Source organism: Corvus moneduloides, chromosome 2, assembly GCF_009650955.1.
Source record: "Corvus moneduloides isolate bCorMon1 chromosome 2, bCorMon1.pri, whole genome shotgun sequence".
Classification (NCBI taxonomy): Eukaryota; Metazoa; Chordata; class Aves; order Passeriformes; family Corvidae; genus Corvus; species Corvus moneduloides.
The window spans coordinates 118,415,281-118,436,251 of NC_045477.1; the positions used below are offsets into that span (position 1 = coordinate 118,415,281).

Sequence of the window (20,971 nt, forward strand, 5' to 3'; positions counted from 1 at the left end):
CTAACTTGGTGTGAGCAGAAGCAGCTCTATTGACCTCAGCAAGGTTTTACTCAATTAAATTGTATAAAATAGTCAAACAAATCTGACTTTCAAAATAATCACATTGGTATTTTCTAGGGGGAAAAAAAACCAAACCCAAACAAACAACCACCCCAACAAACAAACAAAAACACCAAACCAAACCACTCCCCCCCCCAAAAAAAAAAAAACAAAAAAACCCCCCAAAATCCCCAAAACCAAATAACTACAGCTGTACTGCAAGTAGTGCCCCAGCAAACCTGCCACATAAAGCCAGGCTAGCTTTAACTTTAGCTGTGGAGGGTGAATTGGGTAGAAAGGAATGTCTCCACTTCTTGGTTTGTTTTCTTTCTGCCAAGTGAAGAAAGTTGCTATTGTTGTTAGTGTGTTTTGAAACTGATAGAAAACGCTGAGTGAAATGACTAAAGGCTGAATTGCTGGAAATACCTGCGAGGTGAGTTCTGGAAGGCATCAGCCTCCATGTGTATTCCCACACACAGATCATGCTGCCCTCAGGGAGGGAGCACAGAGCTGCTGCAATGGAAAAACTTAGCAGCTGTGTCCTCCCAGTTTCTCCCTCTTCCTAGAGGAATCAAAGGAACATCCTCGTGGATATGCTCTGAAAAGTGCCCCTCCACTCTCCTCGCTTTCCTTCCCTGATTATGAACAAGCCAACTCTGTAATTACACCTCTCCCGACCACGGATATCATGGAATCATCCAAGGTGACTCCTCGTCCAGGATATCTAAAACACCAGAGGGCAGCAAAAGTGTTAAAGCAAAAATTGCAAAAGCCTCAACCTTCCCAACAGCAGCACCTCTCTGAGCTGATAAAACTCGACTGGGTAAGAGGTTTGTGATGCCTTCACAGCATTCAGAGTGAAAGTGGCAGAAAAACCATGCAATTATGACACTACCAAAATTGTGCAATGGTTACTTCTGAGCGGTGCTGCTGGAAGCTGTTTTTACCTGGATGAAGGAAAATGGAAGAGAACCACCAAAACGCTGCTGAGAATAATAGATGTAGGGGGTCTTTAATTCCCAACAAATGATACAACAGTGTTATAACTTTAGAAATTAGGTGGTGCCTCCTTCCCTGCAGATGCTCTGGAACAGAGGTCCCTATAAGTACCTTCCACAGGGAGCAGCACTTGCCAGTCCTTCTTGTCTCTTCCATCCAAAGCAGGTAATTAATATCAGGGTGGTGGATCCTCCTCAGGTGAGGTCTTACACTCTTCAGGAAGTCCCATGGCACAGATGTCCACCTCTCCTTAGTATGGGAAAATTGTGAGATGTTGGGAAGAGCACCAAATCCAGCTGTCTTCTTCCCATTTTGGAAGAAGGAAATTCTGAGTCCTTTAAAAAGGAGTAAAAATGTTCCATTCCTAGCTGAGGCTGGATGTCTTTGAGTGTTCTTTCTAAAAAGACCAGCTCTATTTGCCATTCTAAAACACTTAATCAATTTCAAATGAAAACAGCAACTATAATTAAAGGGAGGAAAATCCCACCACAGCAGAGGAACCATTATTAAGGTAATTTTTTTCTTTATAACTCCTGGGGCACTGTTCACATGCAGCTGCTACCGTATGTGCTGTTTGTGCGTCACCTCCTCTTCATGAGCTCCACAGAGAATATACTGTTAGCTTAATAATAACAATAATAACAATAATAATAAGTCAGCTTTTCATGTGAGTTATTCAAGGCACTGTGTAAGCACTAATTGAATGCTACAATAGCCCGGGCTGGCTCTGTGCTATTCCCCTCTTTACAGCACATGCCACAGCAGTCCCATGACTTGGGTCACACCATGTAAGCAGCTCCTGTCCTTCAGCTCCTGACCACCAGCTCTGCCCTTTCCCAGCTCCATGCAAGCCCTGAAGAATGCCAGCAAGCATTGGGACAGCGTGGGTTTTGTGTATAAACAAACTTTGGGTGTTCATTTAAGGTGTTATTTCTCCATTTTTCTAAGAGAAAGAGCCTGCAGTGTGAACACTAAAACTTCACTAAAACATCCTGATGAATCTCTCTCAAGTATGTTGATGATACACAGCTCATGGATCATGTAATTTGATTTATGCAGAGCACCACATCTCCCTCATCCCACCTTTAAATTTACAAAAATGCACAAGAAGCTTGCTGTCCTCCCCTAGCAGGTCGCTCTTGAACCCTTTAGGAGTCATTCAGGACCTTAAGGAGAACATCAACAACAAGTGAAAACAATCTCAGAATCCCAGAAATGTCAGGGTTGGAGTGACCTCTGGAGATCATCCAGTCCAACCCCCTGCCAAGGCAGGGTCACCTGGAGCAGTGACACAAGGACACGTCCAGGTGGGTTTGGAATGTCTCCAGAGAGGGAGACTCCACAACCTCCCTGGGCAGCTGTTCCAGAGCTCTGCCACCCTCAACGTAAAGAAATTCTTCCTTGTGTTGAGGAGGAACTTCTTGTGTTTTATTTTACAGCCATTGCTCCTCATCCTGATACTGGGCACCATCCTCTTGACACCCACCTCAGAGATATTTGTATGTATTGATTAGATCCCCTCTCCATCTCCTCTTTGAAGAGATTTTTACTGAGTGCTTTGAAATTTTTGGCGTGAAGCAGAGCTGTAACTTTTCCACCTTATTTCCAGCAGTCTGGCAAATCCAATTTGCATGGTGTCCCTGGATGGAAGAGGAGGGTCATCTCCCAGTGTGCCATGGGCTGTGATGGTCAGGGGAGAGGCTCAGACTAAGAGAGAGAGTTTTCCAGTCAGAAACCCATCTGCTGACTGAAGAATTACCTGTCTGAAACGAGCATAGACTGACTGCAATAGAGAAGATAAAGCTGAAAAACAGATGTGGCAGGCATCATTCAAGACTTATTTTTGAGACTAGATTGGAATTTGACTCCAAGTGCACAAACATTTTGGTCACCTGCTGTGTGGAGGCTAAAGATCTCCCTGTTTGAACCCTGTGCATCTGCTGTTCCACATTTGACCTTGAGAGGAGTCTCTTGGCTGATCAATCCTAAACAACCTCCATAAGCCTTGGTGTGCCAAAGGGAAACTTCCCAGGCCTCACTTCCAGATTGACCAGAGATAACGGCACTGAAGGTGGATTCTGAGAGTAGAGTTGCAATGGTATCACAGGGCTGCATAAATATATGGGACATGGACCTACTGGAGAGAGTCCAGAGGAGGCCACCAAGACGATCAGAGAGATGGAGCAGCTCTCCTACGAGCAAAGGCTGAGAGGATTGGGATTGTTCAGCCTGGAAAAGAGAAGTTCAGGGTGACCTAATTGCAGCCTTCCAGTGCCTGAAGGGAGCTGACAAGAAAGATTTACAAAGGGCCTGGAGTGACAGGACAGGACAAGGGGGAATGGCTTCAAACTGACGGAAAGTAGGTTTAGGTTAGACATTAGGAAGAAATTCCTTACTGTGAGGGTGGTGAGGCACTGGAACAGGTTGCCCAGAAAAGCTGTGGCTGCCCCATCCCTGAAGTGTTCAAGGTGAGGTGGGATGAGGCTCTGAGCAATCTGGTCTAGTGGAAGGTGTCCTTGCTCACGGCAGGGGGTTGGAATTCAAGGATCTTTACGGTCCCTTCGAACCCAAACCACTTTGTGATTCTATATAGATTTTATACATATATGGCGTCTATTATTCCTTCTGTTGCTGTCGGTGCCCAGCTGGTGGACCCAGAGGGCTGCTGTCCCCAGATCGGGGTGTCCCCAGCCCTTGAGGGAATACTCTGCAGCATCCCTCCAGCACACCCCGGAAAGCAGGGACAGGGAAACCGGCCTTGCGCAGGGGAAGGCGGGTCCGTTTCCTGCTGCAGGCACCAGTGCAAAGGGCGGGCATCCACAGCCGCCCTTGTGCCTTGGGATCGGGAAAAACGCTCCCCTGCAGGGCTGCAGCCGCACTTTTCCCCACTGCCAGTGGGACTTCCCCATCACACTGCGCTAGAGGTGCCTCGGTGGCTGAGGACACCGGGGCTCGGCACCCCCGCCGGCAGGACTGACACCGGGGGGTCACCAGCCCCAGGTGCTGTCGCCGGGGCGGTGCCGCAGTCGCGACATCCCCGCGCCGGGGAGCGACCCCGCCGGGAGGGCCGGGCCGGGCCGGGCCGGGCCGGGCCGGGGGGTGGGCAGGAGACCCCCCGACCCCCCCCCTCCATCCCTGCCTCCCCCCGCCCTGACGTCACCGCCCCCCCGGGTCTCCCGGGCGACGGCTCCATCAGCGCCCGCGTCAGCGCCGCCCGTTCCCTGGCAACGTCCCGGTGTCTCCGCTCCCCTTCAGCCCCGCACCCGGGCGCGCGTCTCGCTGGCGTCAAAGTGACGTCAATGGGCCCGTCTCGGCTTTCGGCGGTGGGCGGGGGGAAGAGGCGGGCGGGGAGGGCGGGCGGTGCGCGGATGGAGGCGAGGGGCGGGCAGGGCGGGGGGGCCGGGACATCCCGCGTGGTGCCGCCTGCCCCCCGGTGCGCGCTCGCCCCGCCGCACACACGCACGCACCCGCCCGCCCGCACAGCGCTGCGCGCACACCGCGCTCCGCCCGCCAGGTACGAGGCGGCTCGACGGCCGCTCCGCCGGGCTCTGCGCGGCCGCGGGGGGAGCGGGGCCGGCGGCGGCGCGGACGGGGCGGGCAGGGCCGGCGGAGCGCGGCTGACGGGCGCTGCGGTGCCGTGTCCGTGCAGGTGCTGCGCGGATGCTCCCGTCCTGAGGCGCGGCCAGCGCTGCCCGCCCCCCGCCTGAGCCATGGTGATCATGTCCGAGTTCGCCTCGGCGCCCGCGGCCGCGCACGGCCAGCAGCGGCCCCTGCGAGTCGGCTTCTACGACATCGAGAGGACCCTGGGGAAAGGCAATTTCGCCGTGGTCAAGCTGGCCCGGCACAGGGTGACCAAAACGCAGGTGGGTGCAGAGGGGGCAGCTCTGTTGGGTGACCGAAACGCTGGCGGAGCGCGGGGAGGGAGCGCGGCGGCTCCGCGCAGCCCCGCGGGCGCTGCTTCCTTCGCACGCCCCCGGTGATGCCGCGGTTCGCAGGGGCTGCAAGTTTTCCCGCTAGGTAAAATTAAAACTCAGCAAGAATATATGCAAAAAAACCCAGCCCAGCGCCCGCAGTTCTGAGTGCTACTGTAGCTTCGTGGAGTTACTCTTAGTTTGCTAAAAACGCCCTGCAAATAAAGGATCTCTTGAAGACTTGAGATGTTTTGGGTTATTTTTTTTTCGTTCAGTGTTCTTCAAGAACAAAGGACTTGGGGTGTTATTTGCAGAAATAATTTTTTCATGGCCGTGCAGCCGTATTTATACTTATAGTGCATGTCAGAATCGCCTCAGCCGCTACAGTAGGAGATAGTCTGTTACAGGAATCTGTTTTTCACTGGTATGGGACGGATTAAAAGATTTACGGAATCCTGTCCAGTGCTAATTTCTGCAGTTGTGTTCGCTACCTTACGTGTAATCCTTTGACGTAGAAAAGAAAAACGAAAACATTCTGTTCCGCGAATTCTGTGCGGTTCAGAAAAACAGAATCAGCTTTGTCAAGTCCGTACTTTGAAAGCTACTTTAAAAGCTACTTTACTTGGATTTTGTGAGTGATGTGTTTGTGCTGGGGTGTGTATTTTTTTTTGGTTGTTTTTAAGATATTTTAACAGTGAGAGTACCTGTTTTGTAATGTCTGGGTTTGTATTATTTAAATTTGCAGGTTGCAATAAAAATAATAGACAAAACAAGGTTAGATCCAAGCAACCTGGAGAAGATTTATAGAGAAGTTCAGATAATGAAGCTTTTGAATCATCCCCACATTATCAAGTTATATCAGGTAAGAGTTCAGCTTTGAAGCGCAGCACGTAGATAAAATACGCTTGTGGTCTTCTCTTGCACGTGATTTTTATATCCAATATTTGCAGAGAATGCATATTGAAATTCTTTTTGAAAAGCAATAGAAATAAACTGGGTGTCTTCAAAGTGGTTCTTCATTCTTTGAACAAGATTCTGGTACATTAGACAGCTTTTTGACAAAATGCACTGTAAATTGACAATTGAAACCAGGCTGACGTTTGTTTCAAATTGAGGAATGGGTTATCTGAACTTATATGGTTAACTTGCCTTTCCTGTCTCCTCTGCTTTTCCCAGTTTAGAGGACTGGAACTTCTTATGTGCATTAGATAAGAGGAAGACTTAAACTCACGTTTGGTGGTAGAGAGGGAAGCACTGAAGTTGAAGGGAAGGGATTTAAAGTTAACTAAAGTTAACCGGAAGGGGTTTAAAATCACCAATAATTAAACCAAATTAATCTAAGTAGGAAGTCTAAGTGGAAATTTAATCAAAGAATTCGATTAGTGAAAAAGGAAAAGGTGGTAAATGTTGGTATCTTAGAATATGGCAAAAAATTACCTGTTTGGTTGTTCTGTTCCAGTTTGTGTAGTTTGTAAAGTGAATTTTAAGTATCTTTCCCCTGCAGAGTTTCACAGCATGAATTTTGGCTTAGATTTGTTCAGTTTCTGCACTGATGGATATTTTTAACCGTAGGAACAAATGAATGTGTTGTGCAGAAAACAGGATCACACTTGCCTTGTGAGCAAGGACTGCTTTGCAAATTCTAAATGTTAGATCTAAGTAGCCTTTGGTGTACGTTCCTCTTAATCATCTCAAATAATGCCGTGTGGATTTAGGAAGAAGATGACAGAACAGTTTGGGTTGGAAGGGACCTTTAAAGGTCATCTGGTGCAAGCCCCTGCCATGAGCAGGGCAGAGGTATCAGTCTCTCTGGACCTGTCTAAAAGGGCACGGGGAGGAAAGGTGGAGATGGATGAAGCAGCAGGTCTGAAAGTCCGTGTGCAGTAGTAAACAGTATTATCAGCTGTAATCTTACTGCTGGGTTTGTTGGCTTACAAAAAAAAAGAAAAGAAGAAAAAAAAAAAGAACAAAAAAGTTTAATTAACATGTATGGCTGAAGAGCAGTAAGGCAGGTGCTTAGGAAAGGCGTTATTTGAAAGACCTTGACACACATGAAGTGTTTGTATTTATAGTGTTACCCATCATAACAAAAATGATTCTGTGTTAACAGCTGACGTCAGGGGTGCCCATGGGGCAGTATAGGACATACAGAAACATTCTAACAGTTTGGTTCAGTTCATTTCAGTGGAATGATGTGGGTGAAAATACTGTTGCGGAGCGTTTAGAAAAGCAGGTTAAATTCCATCTCGTTGAACCACTTCACTTGATGCAGCAAATGACGTTGGTAGTGGACCATAATTTCTTTTCAGTAAAGTTTTCTTTTCTTTGTTGTTGTAACTGATGCTTTACCTGTTTGGTGGAGGCTGAGAAGCAGGGATGGAATTAGATGACATACCAATGTAGGGTGTGTGTTCTTGTATTATTATTTCATCATTGTTTTAGTTTCAGCACCGCGTCTTAATTGCATCCAGCTGGCAACTTTCCCAGAACACTTTCCTTCAGTTTTTTAAACTGGGAACCTCTCTTCCTTTGCTCCTTGTTTGTTTATTTTCATTTCATGTCTGTGTGTACTTGTAGTGAGGGGAGGAAAGAGTCTTTGAAAAAGGTTACATGTTGGGAGCCTGGAAGTTACAGCCTTTGAAGTAGAATTGAGGCTTTTTGGATTGTTAACCTGTTGTGAGCCTCCTCCTTCCAAAACAAAATATCTGCTCCTTGAGAGGGAAATGTTTCCAGGGAAATGTTGTATTCCAAAATCTGAAATGCAACATTTGAAAGATGTGCTGTGGTAACTGAAGATGAACTTGGAAATGCTCAACATTTCTCATTCATTGTTTGGATTTTAGTTCTTTTTTTTTTTCCCTCCAAAGGCTAAAATTGTGAAATATCAAAGCAAGTTGATACTAGATTGATAGGCAATATATTGACAGGTGTTGATGTGCATCAAGCACTGCTGTTACACAAACAGCAGCCTGTTACCACTTGCACAGGAGGCTCCCCATGTCCCAGCCAACTCCAAACAGGAGCAGGGGATCTGATACCACTTCTTGCTTTGTCCCGGTTGCAGGTCTCTCTGCTGATCTGAGCCCCCACCAGCCTTGAGACAAAGACGACTTTAGATAAACTTTTAAGTGTCTTTGCATGTTCAAAGTATGTCACATTAATTGTAAAACTATATATGCAAAAAACTATATATAACAAAAGGGGAGTGTATAAAATTATCTAAACACTCGTCTACTATCTTATGGAGATTAGGTAGCATGGTAATGGTGAGAAGAACAATGGCCTGGGAAACCATTGTATAATGTAGGCACATAAGCCTTGATTTGTTATCTTTATCATTACCAGTTTGCCTGGAAAGAGAACTGTGGTGCAATATTAGATGCCTTTACTGCCAGCTGCTGCAGCAAATATAAATTTGAATGGATATATTTGAGAATTCACACAGAAGAATAAATGAAACTATAGAGCTCTGCTTTCTTTTTTTAAATCGTGTCTTCTTGTGACTTCACAGGTTATGGAGACAAAGGATATGCTGTATATTGTTACTGAGTTTGCAAAGAATGGAGAAATGTTTGGTAAGTCCTCACTGATGGAGCTCACAGTTCCTTAGATTTAGAAACCATGCCTTTGTCATTCCTGAGTAACAGACATATTCTGATTTAAAACCCAGGGCTTGCGCTGTCAGCTGTCAAACAGCAAGTGCAGCACCTGCAGGATTATGAAAAATTTCCTGGGGGTGTTTCTACATCCTCTCTGATTTTGTCTTGCAGATCACCTGACCTCCAATGGGCACTTGAGCGAGAGCGAAGCGCGGAAGAAGTTCTGGCAGATTCTCTCAGCGGTGGAATATTGTCACAGCCACCACATTGTGCACAGGGATCTCAAAACAGAGAACCTCCTGCTAGATGCTAACATGAATATCAAATTAGCAGGTAATAGGAAACAGGAGGTCACTTCATAAAGAACATCAGGCATGTAGTCACATTGGGTCTCCCTAGGATGATCCTAGAAGTGTATTTGTGTTTGTGTAACTGAAAATGAAACAGTAGTCACAGATATTTCTCAGAACAGATTTTGTGAACTGAAGGGAATAGCTTAAATGAATGGGCAGAAAACAAAGCAACACATCTGTTCCTTTCTATCCATTTTCTGCTACTTCTGAAATATTAGTGGTCGAGTGTTGTTGTTTTACCCCAGATTTTCACCTTTGTTTCAGACTTTGGCTTTGGAAACTTCTACAAGTCGGGAGAGCCCCTCTCCACTTGGTGTGGAAGCCCACCCTACGCAGCTCCAGAAGTTTTTGAAGGCAAAGAATACGAAGGACCTCACCTTGATATATGGGTGAGCTTGCTCTTCCTCAGAACCTGCATTTCACACTTTGTGAGGGTCTGTGGGCCTTCAAAATCGTCATTTTTCCTGGAGTCACTCATGTGCTGTGCTGTTTTCTATTGGCAGAGCCTTGGGGTGGTTCTGTATGTCCTTGTCTGCGGTTCTCTGCCTTTTGATGGACCCAATTTACCAACCCTGAGGCAGAGAGTGCTGGAGGGGCGGTTCCGCATCCCGTACTTCATGTCTGAAGGTGCTTTTTTTTTTCAGATCCTTAATGTTAGAACAGGTGCTATAAAGGAGTAGCTGTCCTGTTTGCAACTGGCAATTACTTTGTCTTTATATATTCAGTAGTTTCTGTAGGGCAGAACACGTTTTCTTTTCTGGGATCTGCTTTATGGTGCATCCAAAAGGCTGTAGTTTCCTTTCTTTGAGTATCCCTATGGATTTACAAAGATACTTGACACCCTAGCTGGAGAAATAATCACTCAGAAAAGAGAGAAAATGGGGTTTTAATGAGACTAGGCTACAGTGCTGAGATGGGTGTAGTTCTCCTAAGGTATTTTAGCTATGCAGAAAGGGTGTATTCCAGTGTGGCTGTGCTGCCAAGGAGAGCAGAAATAGTGGGACTTCGCAGTGTTTCCTGAGAACTCCAACAGTCTGATGAGAAACATGAAACTGAAGAGTGTTATCACCTCTCTCTGATTTGGTTTCAAAACCGAGTGAACGTGCCTCTGTTGTCACGTGGAGATTATCTGCTGAAGTCTGAAGTTTATCAATTGTAGCCGTGAATAGCTTTATTTCCTGGTTACAAGTAAATCAGCAGTATATATGGACCAGGAAGTTGTATGGGATGGGGTTCTGTACTACATTCTGACCTATTTTATGTAGATGTAATGCCATTAAACCTGCATCCTCTGAAAACCAGCTCTTGTACGAGGTGCAAGGCCACCTGATATCCAGTACAGCTTCATTTCCTGCAGTGAGGTGTTGTTTTTATGATATGTATGTGGACATCTCTTGTGCTGTCTGGAATATTTGATAGTCAGATCAGGCATCAGCCACTCCTAAACCTTTAATTCCTGTTTTAATAGGCATCTTACACTTGCTGGGAAGTGTTGTTAGCAGTGACTTGGGGCTGGGATGTTATTTTTACCCCTTGCTCATGAGTTTGTCTTTGTCACCCAGACTGTGAAACACTAATCCGACGGATGCTGGTTGTGGACCCAACCAAGCGGATAACCATCTCCCAAATAAAGCAGCACAGGTGGATGCAGGCTGACCCCTCCCTTCAGCAGCAGCAGTCCTTGTCCTTCTCCATGCAAAACTACAACTCCAACCTGGGCGACTACAACGAGCAGGTCCTCGGGATCATGCAAACCCTTGGCATTGACAGGCAGAGGACTATAGAGGTGAGTTCTTGCCCTTTAGATCCTTCTTCAGTGGCTACCGGAATGCCAGTGGTGCAGTCATGTGTCATTTAGTGACTGGCCTTAATCTGGTGTCACAGCATAAAATCTTCACCACCCTTCTGGATTTTGCTTTTTTTTTTGAGCGTGCTACCCTGAGCCCTTAGTGATGAGTTTTGGCTGCTTATCTCCTGAGTTACCTGTAACTCAGAAGGCCCTTCCAATGTCTTCCAGTCTCTGCAGAACAGCAGCTACAACCATTTTGCTGCCATTTATTACCTGCTCCTGGAGCGCCTCAAGGAGTACCGGAGCAGCCAGGTGTCCACTCGGCCGGCAGCCGGCCGGCAGCCGCGGCCCAGGAGCTCCGAGATCACCAACACTGAGGTGAGGAGAGGCACCGGGGCCTTTGGATCTCCTTCCTGTGTAACTGCCAGGCTTCTGAAAACCAGTTCTGGCAGTGGTGCCCTCTGACAGGACACAGCCTGCTGTTCTTCAGCAGGAGGCTGAGTGAATATTAATGCCCTGTTTCCTAGGAAGTGACCGCGGGTCATGTCATGGTCCAAAGAATAGTCTGCCTCCAGTGCAGGTCAATAATGAGCCACAAGATTAGACTTCTCATGGAAATCTGCCCTCTTAGGCATGGCTTGGTTATGCTTCTTTGTTGCATATCCTGTAGGTTCCTCGGAAGAACTCCATGAGTCATTTAATGTGTTTTTCTGACATTCTTTTTATTTTCTTCGCCCCCACCCTCTTTAAAGTGTGGTTTGGGTGCCTTTGCAAATTGCACTTCCAGTTAAATTGCCTAACTTAGGAGGAGGAGTTCTGTGTTTGTGTTGGCATTGATGGATTAGCTTTGTTCGTTTTCATAGAAAGCATGAGGAGAAAGCTTGCAGGGAAGGTAGCTCTGAGGTTCTGTGACTCTCCAGTATCTGAAAAGTCACGTGGAGCAGTGTGTGTGATGGCTTCTGTGCATTGCTCTCTCTCCAGATGCCTCAGGACAGTCTCACTAGTGAAACCCTTCGATCATCTCTGCTTTACCAGCAACCTCAGAGCCTGATTCAGCCATCCTTGCAGGCTGAAATGGACTGTGACATAAGCAACCCATTACAGGTTGGTGTTCCCAGCTGAACTGTGCATTGCTTCTTTTTTCCCACTGTTCTGCCAATCCAAAACAATGGGGGTTGTGACTATTGTTGTCTCCCTCCTACGTTTTGTTTGGCATTTGGGCATGGTGTCACCATAGCCTCTCAAACAATATTCCTACTGAAGACATGCCACAGAATTGTGGAGAGTATTAAAAGGCAGTTCAGAAATGAGCAAAAGACCCTGAAGTCTGTGATCTGGCATGTTTTCCAGCCTGTGTTCTTCCCTGTGGATACCAACTTCAACGGGCTCTTCCGGAACCGCTCCATCTCCCCAAACAGCCTGCTGGAGACCACCATCAGTGAGGAAGTGAGGCAAGAGAAGGAGCTGGAGGATGAAATTAAGGCATATGACCACCCCATCTGCATCCCCAGCAACACCAGCAGGAGGCACACCCTGGCTGAAGTGACCACCCATTTCTACCAGCACGTCCCTCCATGTAAGTAAGTCTGGGAGAGATGAAGGGTGTCTGTAGGCAGAGGAAAAGAGCAGAGCAGGAGTGCCATAGAGCCCAAATGCTGAAGGAGGATGTGCTGATTTTACCTTGGCTGGGGTAGGAAAGCCTAGAAAAGAGGTCTGCCCTCCCCAGTTCTGTCTTCCTACAGGTAAGCAGGGCCCTTAGGGAAGAGAAGTTGTGCTGTTGTATTTCATCTAGATCTCTTCAGAGGGGAGTGTGCTCACAAGCAGGACACAAACCTGGCCTGCTTGCTTCCGCTGTTGTACTGGGGGAGGAGAAAGTACCTGAATTTAACAAAAAACTTCTTCTCACTAATCGTGTTTGGTACATACGCAGACCCTGTGAACCAGCCAATAAGCACAACTGTTCACAAAACAATAATCCTGGTTGTGCTAAAGAAATGCTCTGTGCCTGATCCAGCACAGCCTGGTGATGCTGGCGTTGCTGGCAGAGCCCTGCCAGCTGGACAAGAGCCCAAACTGAGGTTATTTGTTGGTGACCCCTTGCTGGAGTCAAGACCTGGGACAACACGAGTTGCTGCACACCTCTCCAGCTTGAGGCTGTTTATTAGTGCCAGTGTAGGTGGGCAGAAGGCTCTGATGTCATGTTTGTTCCTTCCTGTACTCATCTTGGGAATGTTCTCTCTCTCCTTCCTTCCCCTCCATAGGTATAGTCATTTCCTCCTCTGCCAGCCCCACAGAGGGAACTAGTTCAGACAGCTGCCTTACTTCATCTTCAAATGACAGCTCAGTGGCCCTGAGCAGCTGTTTGGCAGGTCAAGTAATGACGGGGAGCCCGGCCACAGCGAGGATGACGTCGCCTTTCCTCGCTTCCCAGTCTGACGCTCCCGTGTTACAAGCCCAGGGCTGCATGGGAGGTGCTTCTCTCCTGCCTGTCAGCTTCCAAGAAGGAAGGAGAGCATCTGATACCTCATTAACTCAAGGTAATGTCTTCCTGACTTTGTTGCTGAGGAATTGCACCCTCCCAACAGCCACTGGGAAAGGGTAGGGTGCAGGGAGACTTGCTGCCCACGCTGAGGCCAGACACCTGGATATTCTGCCTCTTGTCTTCCCGGGCCCTGAGGGAGGGTGGGATGCCCTGAGGAAGGTGCCTGGAGGAAAGGTTCCCAGACGCTGATGCAGCCTGCCCATGGAGATATTTCTGCTGCCGTGAGTGGGATGGCAGGCTCCACCTTCCTCCTAAAATATGGAGTGCACAACGTCACGATTTCTCTCCGGCTTTTCCTTTGCTGTGCATGTTCATCCGCACAAGGGTGCAGCTGTCCCAGTCCCTGTTCCATTCCCTAAATCCTGTTCTGACCACCAGGCAGAGGGTGAACGTGAACTGGAGTCTCTTGTAGCCCAGTTCTCACACCCAGGAGGGCAGTGCCCAGAAAGGCTGATCTGTACTGTAGGCAAACGCTGAGGAGGATTAAAGTGCATTTCTTTTCCTCGTGTCCCACAGGCTTGAAGGCTTTTAGGCAGCAGCTGCGGAAGAATGCTCGAGCCAAGGGGTTTCTCGGCTTGAATAAAATCAAAGGCTTTGCTCGGCAGGTGTGTCAGTCCTCCTCCTCTCGGGCAGCAAGGAGTGCCATGAGCCCTTTCCAGCACACACAGCCCAACACCTGCATGTACAGCAGCAGTGGGAGCAGCAGAGAGGGGAGAAGCCTCCTGGAGGAGGTGCTGCAGCAGCAGAGGTGAGGGAGGAGCTTTGCTGTCTTTTCGTTGGGTTTACTTTGGGTTAGGGGTAAGCAAGGAGGGGTAAGCACAACAAAAGAGGTTGGGGGTTTGGTCACTGGGGGCTCCTGTGCTCCATCTTTTCTGTGTGGCAGTGGGTAAACTGCTTGGCTTCCTTTGTGGCTTCCTGCCCTGGCACATGTAACACAGGATGTGCAATTCCACTCAAAAATCTCGATGTCCAAATATTTGGAGGTTGCTGAATTGAGAAGCAGTTTGGTAGTGTGGGGGAAAACACTGCTTCTCCCTACTGCAAGCTGTGTTTTTCTTTGTTAGTTTTGGGAATGATTTCTTTCCTCCTCTGCCTCCTCCTGTAATTTTCCCATGGCAAGGAAGCGAGACCTTGTAATTTGGAAAAGTTACAGCCCACAAAGGAGGCACAGTTCCAGTGGCCTCAAATGTCATGTGTGGTGGCACCTCTTCGTTCCCAGAGAAGCAAGATGGAAAATTGAGCTTCCGGTTTATCTGCACGCATTGTCTCTAGAACATCTATTATTAGGTGGCCAAATCGTGACCAGATAAACTTGGTTGTGATAGTTGCCCTCTACAGAATGAGGAAAAACCTGGCATGGGCAGCTTGCTTTGATTGTACTGGCTGGGGTAAGGAGGGGTTTGATCGAGAGAAGGGAACAAAGGGGAAAGTTATGATCAAGGTTAGGGGCAAGAAAGGAAGGAATAAAGCATGAAATTATCCTAGCAATGCAAATTAACCTCTTCCCGCTTGGATTTTGTCCAGAATGCTCCAGTTCCAGCATCACCAACTACTCCAAACAGCTTGTCCCCAGACTTCCCAGACATCTGCAGCAAGTGGCATCCCCTCCTCTGACGGGCCAGGTACCTGCAAAGCCTCCAACTCCATTCTGCTGTCAGAGCTGCAAAGAGAGAACTCGTTTGAGCTGGCCTTTGCTGGCAGCAGCCAACTGCTCCAACCTCATTTCTTTGGCGTGAGCGTGTCTCCGGTGTCGTCGGCCGCTCACCTGCTGGACACTCACCTGTACATCAGCAGCAGCGTCCCCCCGCTCGCCGCCACCTTCTCCCCGCAGCAGAGCTTCTCCGCGCCGTCCCCGAGCTACGACGCCGTCACTCTGCAGCACGGGGACTGTGAGATGGAGGACCTGACTTCCAGCCAGCTGGGGAAGTTTGTGCTGGTCAAGTGAGAGCTTCAGGCTGCTCTCGTTGCGGGGAACTTTCAGCACTGTTCCGTGGCTGGCTGGCGGCATGGGGACGAGTGACTCTCAGAAGCAATAAATTTTGAAGTATGTGAAGAGGCTGTCTGGCTCAGAAAGCTGGCAACTTTATAGGACTGAAACAAGCAATATGTATGTCTTTTTGCTTCTACTATTCTTGCACTGAACAAATACGAATAGAAACTGATTTTTTTTTTTTTTTTAAAGGAAAAAATAATGATGGGGCAGATGGGTGGGGCATTTGTGGGGGCAGGGAGGGATGTGGTTGGGGAAGAACTCTTCGGTACTGTACTCAAGTCAGACCAATACAGCTCTGCTGTTATGCAAGATTAGCAGCTGTCAGTAGTGGTGACACAGCAGGGAGAGGCTTTTCAAAGAAGGGACCAGAGCCTCCCTTTCTCACAATATTCATTTATGGGTTTGTGACGATGATTACCTCTTTTAAAGAAAATAAACAGAAAACCAGTGGCATGAAGCATTATGCATTCATAGGAGACAAAAATGGAAGCATTGCCATTTGTTGTTTTTCCTTTTCCCTCCTGTTAACGCTCATTTTATTTAAAGGAACCAACATCCCCATTCCACACCTCCCAGTTACACATACTTTAAATGAAAACTGTGAACTTCTTGCTTGATACATCAGCTGGAAAAGCTTAGCATGCCCTTCTAATTAGTACAGAAGCAGTAACTATTGGAAATGTATCCCTTGGTAATGAGGATCCAAATTGCATAATGCCTGGTCTTTTGCAGGGATGTTTGTTTGGGAGTGTGTACATCCACACAGGTGCACACATGCCTATATTTTGTTGGTCGGGGTAATCTTCAGGAATCTCTTTATAAACTCTAAGTTTGTTCATATTCTTGCCGAGGCACTGAGGAGGGAAGCAGCAGCACCTGTGGGGTAATGGGAAGGGTTTTCTTTTTAAAAAGCCCTTCTGGAGGTTGCCTACAAAGTTGCCTGAGGGGTATTTCTTAGTGCTGCACATCGTTATTTCCGCTGCTAATTATGTTTTTATGCATTTCATTATCAGGGTCCAAACAGAACTGACTCTTGGGGAGATGTGCAATATTGAGGTTATAATTATATACTGACAAAGACAAAAGGAATAGGCTAGAACAGAATTCTACTCTAACAGAGTACAGCTTTTTCTGAACAAAACTGTATTAAAAGTGAGTAAAACAGCACAATCTTTGGGTGTTTGTTTTTAGTTGGTTTTTGTTTTTTGGCATATTAGCAAAACGAGGTTTTGGATTAGATGGGTGTTTTTCGTATGGTTTTTAATGCTGTATATGTATATAAATAGGAAGCAGAAAACAATATAACACTAGTTATTTTTTATATTTTGTAATATGCTTCTGTTGTGTTTCTGGTATAAACCCCAACTCCCCTGCCGAGGCAGACCATGACTTCTGTTGGTGTCATTGGAGGTTATGCTGAGGTCTAGAGGGGAGGACAGGCTGTGCTCCTACAGACATGAGTTGGGGAGGGCATGCAAACTTTGGAAGCAGGTGAGCAGGCAGTGAGACAGCTTGGCTGGGAGCTGCCATCCGAGTGTCAGAGCATGGCTGTGTTCTGTCTAAATGCTTAAAGGACCCATCTCCCTAGTGTGACACAGGGTGCCTTCAAGTTACCTTGGCTTCATGCAACCTGCAGTATTACACATTTGCAAATAATATAGAGACTTGTTTTGGTTTTTTTTTTTTTTGGGTTTTCTTTTTTGTTTGGTTTGTTTAGTTGTTTTTGGGTTTTTTTAAGAAAAAAAAAAAAAAGCCAAAGATTGACCAGGTTAATTGGTGGGAGTAGGAAGGGTTGAAGATGTCGTGTGGCTCTGTCTGTGGCTCTCCATAAATGACCTCTTCATCTGTGTGTTGTGTCTGTGTGTCTGTATTGGTGCATCTCCAGCTTGCCACTGCTGCTCCGTGGTCTGGAAGCTTCAAAGTGACAGAAAATTGCTCGAGTTGAACTCCTGTTAATGAGTGGTGCCTTGCAGCAGAGAAAACACCAAAGTCTCATGCTCATTTGTAGTGTGGGTTTAAAAGAAAAAAGCCAAACAACACCCCCCCAAAAAACCCATCCCAAAAAAGAGATTGCATGGAGATGGCTGGAGAGGAGGGCAAGAAGAAGCCAACTTGTCACAAAGCAGCAATTTGGCCTTCAGTTTTGTAAGCGGTAGCACACGTACTTAAACCACAGAATTTCCTCCTCAATTTGTGTTTTGTTTAATGCCAGGGATCTAAAGGCCACAGATTCTTTTGTTTCCTGTCCTGAGCAATGACAAGCACTTTACTTTCATAGTATTTTTTTTTTTTCTTTTCCAATTGCTGTAGAACCTCTTTGGAATTATTGCTGGAGCAGAAGAGGTCATTTTAAAAGTCTGGGGTTTTTTTGTAGATATCTTGACAGTGCTGTTCTGCAGACTGCAATGCAATAGGGTATTTAAAGACACTACGTGATTGGTTTAATTGAGATGTATAGTTTATTTTTTATCATGACTGAACAATCATTTTATTTCTTATGTTAAAATGAGAGGTGTACACCAAAATGATTAGTTGATGTGTTTTATTTAATATTTAAATAAAAAACTGTTTTAAAATTGTTGTCCTGCATATGATTCTGTGGAGTATCTTCACCCAATGCACTTACGATTTGCATAGTCAAGATTCATTTTCAAGCCAGAGTCCATAGGACACTGCTGACACTTTCTATTACATCCTAAATGAAGAGGGATGGCGGGCTCACAAATCTGATAATGGGATATTGAGCCTTTTGCTGGTAGGCAATCTGTCTGAATTTAACCCAAGTCTGTGGTAATCGGGTTATGAAATGCAGCAGCACCAGAGGTCTGGGCAGTGAGGGTGGCCCGGCGTGGCTGAGTGTTACCAGATGGGCACTGCCTCCGTGTCACCTTCAGCTGAGACAGCCCCAGCCAGATCAAGGCAGTTACTGAAAGAGAGCAAAGGGGAGGAGGGAGGGATTCAAGGGGCAGGGTGGATTGTCTCTTGTGAAATATAACTTGAGTTTAAAAAGTTACTGAAAAGGCTTTGTATTCGGCTTGTGCAGTCACAATGAGAGCAAGGAGGGGTTTCGTCTGCAAAGAGACCCCTGAGTATTGACAAGCTTTGGTTTGACCTGACAAACAGTAAAAAAAAAAAACAACAAACCCAAACCAAACAACAAACAATAGTGTTTTTAAAAAAGAAATTAAAGATCAATTTTCCCCCTTTTTTTTTTCTATTCTGAAGTTTTTATTTTAAAATCCACCTATCGCATTTCAGAGGAAAGGGAGAGTGATGGAAAGGTAAATCCAAAAAGTTAAACAGAAGCTTGGGGGAAAACAGAGATAATACTTACTTAATTTGCTTTCTGAAGTAGTTGTTTGCTGAGCTGGAGTTTGTAGAGCTCTTTGTGCATTTGCTGTGACTCCTGAACTGGTAGAAAAGTGTCATGCACGTGTTTTTACAGGGTTGTGTTTTCAATGTGACCATCCAAAGTTAGGAATTTTGCAACTCTTAAAAAATAATGGACGCATTCTAAATTATCTTTAATTAGGTTTTAGTGTGACCTGGCTTAAGGATAATCCCAACCGTTGTTTTCAGCTGGGTTCTCAGGGCATTATTTTAAACTCCAGTAATTCTGGGAAATTTGAGAAAGTTGCTTCTTAATGGATACAAATCAGTGCAGCTCCACCAACTTTCATTGACATCACTGACCCTTGGGTATAGAGGGATCCCGCCAGCATCATGATTTCTGTGAAATGGTAGGAAAAACAAGTACAAAGAAACCCTGGGAGTTTGGACTCAGTTTCCATGTGTGCACTGTTTTCACTCTCGGTGCTTTAGTCACTGTCTTCCTTCCTTTCCTCTGAAATCTGTCTCTGCTCCTGTTCCCAGCATTTGTTTTTGTCTTTAACATCTCTCAAGATGCTGTTTTTCTTGCCTTCATTTCTCACATTACAACTTGGTACCTTCCCTTTCTCTCCCAGTCCAGGACTGGTGTTTTTCCCCCACCGTTCAGATGGAACAGATGCTGACAAGTTTAGCACGACTCCAGAAGTGAATGATCAAACCTTGGTTGTTTTTTCCTTCAGAAAGGAAATGCCTAGAGCTGGCAGGAGATGCCAGACTGGCGGCAGTGAAAAACACAGGCTGTTTTTGCACTGAGCAGGCTGAGCACAGACACCCAGCCGAGCACTCTGGTGCCAGTGTGGTCCAGCCACGGGAGCAAGGGATTCTCACCTGCCCCTCTCCTCCTGATCCCTAACTCATCCCCACGGCTTTCTCCTTCTGCCCAGCACAGCAGCCACAGCTCAGCGAGGAAAGGAATCCCTCATGGCAAAAGCCATGGTTGTGTAACCCTGGCCTGTGTCAGCTGGAAGGGGGAAGCAGCAGAAGGGAGAGCAGTTGAGCGAACGAAATTATGGTGCAGGAGATGGAAAGTGATCGGTGCTTCCTTTTTGCTCATCCTGCAAAGTGAGAATAAGGCACACGTCACGCAATGAAGGAGAATTCATTTAAGACTGATAAAAGGAAATATGTGCCTCGGGAGGACATTGCTTCAAATGTGCTTGCTGGCTTATTTCATGACTGCTAACTACTTTTAGTGGTGACAGTTAAATCAATGATAAAGGTAATCCACTGTCACGGTTTATGGGTTTAGCAGAGCAGCTGTGGGAGATCAGGAAGGAGCTGGTCTTTGGTACAGACTGCCAGGGGCATAATAGATTCTTAGGACAGAAATGACTTTCTCCCAAGGCACCAGAAATTAGCACCTGCCAGAGATAAAACTTTCATGTGAGGTGAACAAACTTGACCATCACCTGCAATAAATTCCGATCTCTTAATAAACATCTTATGTCATCTGTCTTTTTCAGTGATAGTGGCTCAGAGCAAAGGTCCAGCTCATTGGGCAGCTCATTCCAGCAGCAGACTCTGAGGTAAAGGGTGTAAGGACAGGGCAAGCATAGCACAATTCCTCTGTGATATTACCAGCTCAGTAGAGAGCAGACTGTGGTTAAGGGAATTTTTGACTGGCATTTGGGTCATTGTGTTTAACAGCTGCAGATGGGTCGAGCCTCCAAGAATTTAGCTAACCCCTTTTGGAATTCTTTTATAATTCTGGTCTTCACAGCATCCTGTGACAAGTGTCATAATTCAATTTTGCATTGTGTGGAAGAAGTACTTCCTTTTCTTCCTATTAGACCTCCAGCCCAATAGATTGGGTTGTGCTGCCTTTCCTTTGTGACAGCAGACACAAATAATGGTCTCCTGGTCACACTTCCATGTTGAGTTGTCAGGATCTCTCTCACATCCCTTCTCAGATGAGATGGCCAAGAAGGACTCTGCTGTAGTTTCCATGTTATCCCTTCTGTGTCTTCATGGATTCTTCTACATCCTCCTTGGTGAACACCCTGTGTTTGAGGCAGGGTACCCTAGAAGGAGACATTCTCATTCTCTTTTAATTCTGCAGTCATTCCTAAAGCTCTTTTTTTGCACTGTTGACACCTGTTGAGCAGTGAGCTGGAGTTTTCAGCAAACTCGCTGACTGAGGCTTCCTTCCTGCCTGATGTTAATTTAGCACCCCTGATGGTCTTTGTATGGCTCAGGTTGGGTTTTCTTACAGTCCTCACTTTTTATTTGCTGCTGGCGAGTTTCATAGGTCATTTCATCAACCTGCCATTCAGTTTTCTGAGATTACTCTCCACCTGGTTGCAGCTGGATCTTTTATGAATACATCAAATTGCCCAGGTCTTGACACGAATGGATT

The 20,971-nt window shown here is 46.5% G+C and overlaps 1 protein-coding gene across 2 annotated transcripts; it reads left to right on the top strand.

Moving 5' to 3' along the window:
• Positions 1 to 4,502: 4,502 nt before the first annotated feature.
• Positions 4,503 to 17,796, top strand: SIK1 (salt inducible kinase 1). 2 transcript variants are annotated; one of them, XM_032101020.1, is made up of 14 exons: positions 4,503 to 4,552; positions 4,688 to 4,901; positions 5,695 to 5,811; positions 8,461 to 8,524; positions 8,720 to 8,881; positions 9,166 to 9,290; positions 9,405 to 9,528; positions 10,464 to 10,687; positions 10,919 to 11,068; positions 11,672 to 11,794; positions 12,041 to 12,266; positions 12,952 to 13,227; positions 13,749 to 13,980; positions 14,757 to 17,796. In XM_032101020.1, exons 2-14 carry the CDS (start codon positions 4,749 to 4,751, stop codon positions 15,175 to 15,177), a joined length of 2,397 nt encoding a protein of 798 aa, XP_031956911.1. In that variant the 5' UTR covers positions 4,503 to 4,552; positions 4,688 to 4,748; the 3' UTR covers positions 15,178 to 17,796. The 2 variants fall into 2 exon arrangements, with proteins under 2 accessions (XP_031956911.1, XP_031956910.1); XM_032101019.1 differs by lacking the exon at positions 4,503 to 4,552 and having other exon boundaries at positions 4,616 to 4,901.
• Positions 17,797 to 20,971: the final 3,175 nt, after the last annotated feature.

Bases quoted from the DNA above. Each gene is read 5' to 3' on its own strand.
- SIK1 (XM_032101020.1), top strand. From the start codon at position 4,749: ATGGTGATCATGTCCGAGTTCGCCTCGGCGCCCGCGGCCGCGCACGGC. The intron at 4,902-5,694 runs GTGGGTGCAGAG...TTAAATTTGCAG, and splicing joins ACAGGGTGACCAAAACGCAG to GTTGCAATAAAAATAATAGA. The intron at 8,525-8,719 runs GTAAGTCCTCAC...TTTGTCTTGCAG, and splicing joins AAAGAATGGAGAAATGTTTG to ATCACCTGACCTCCAATGGG.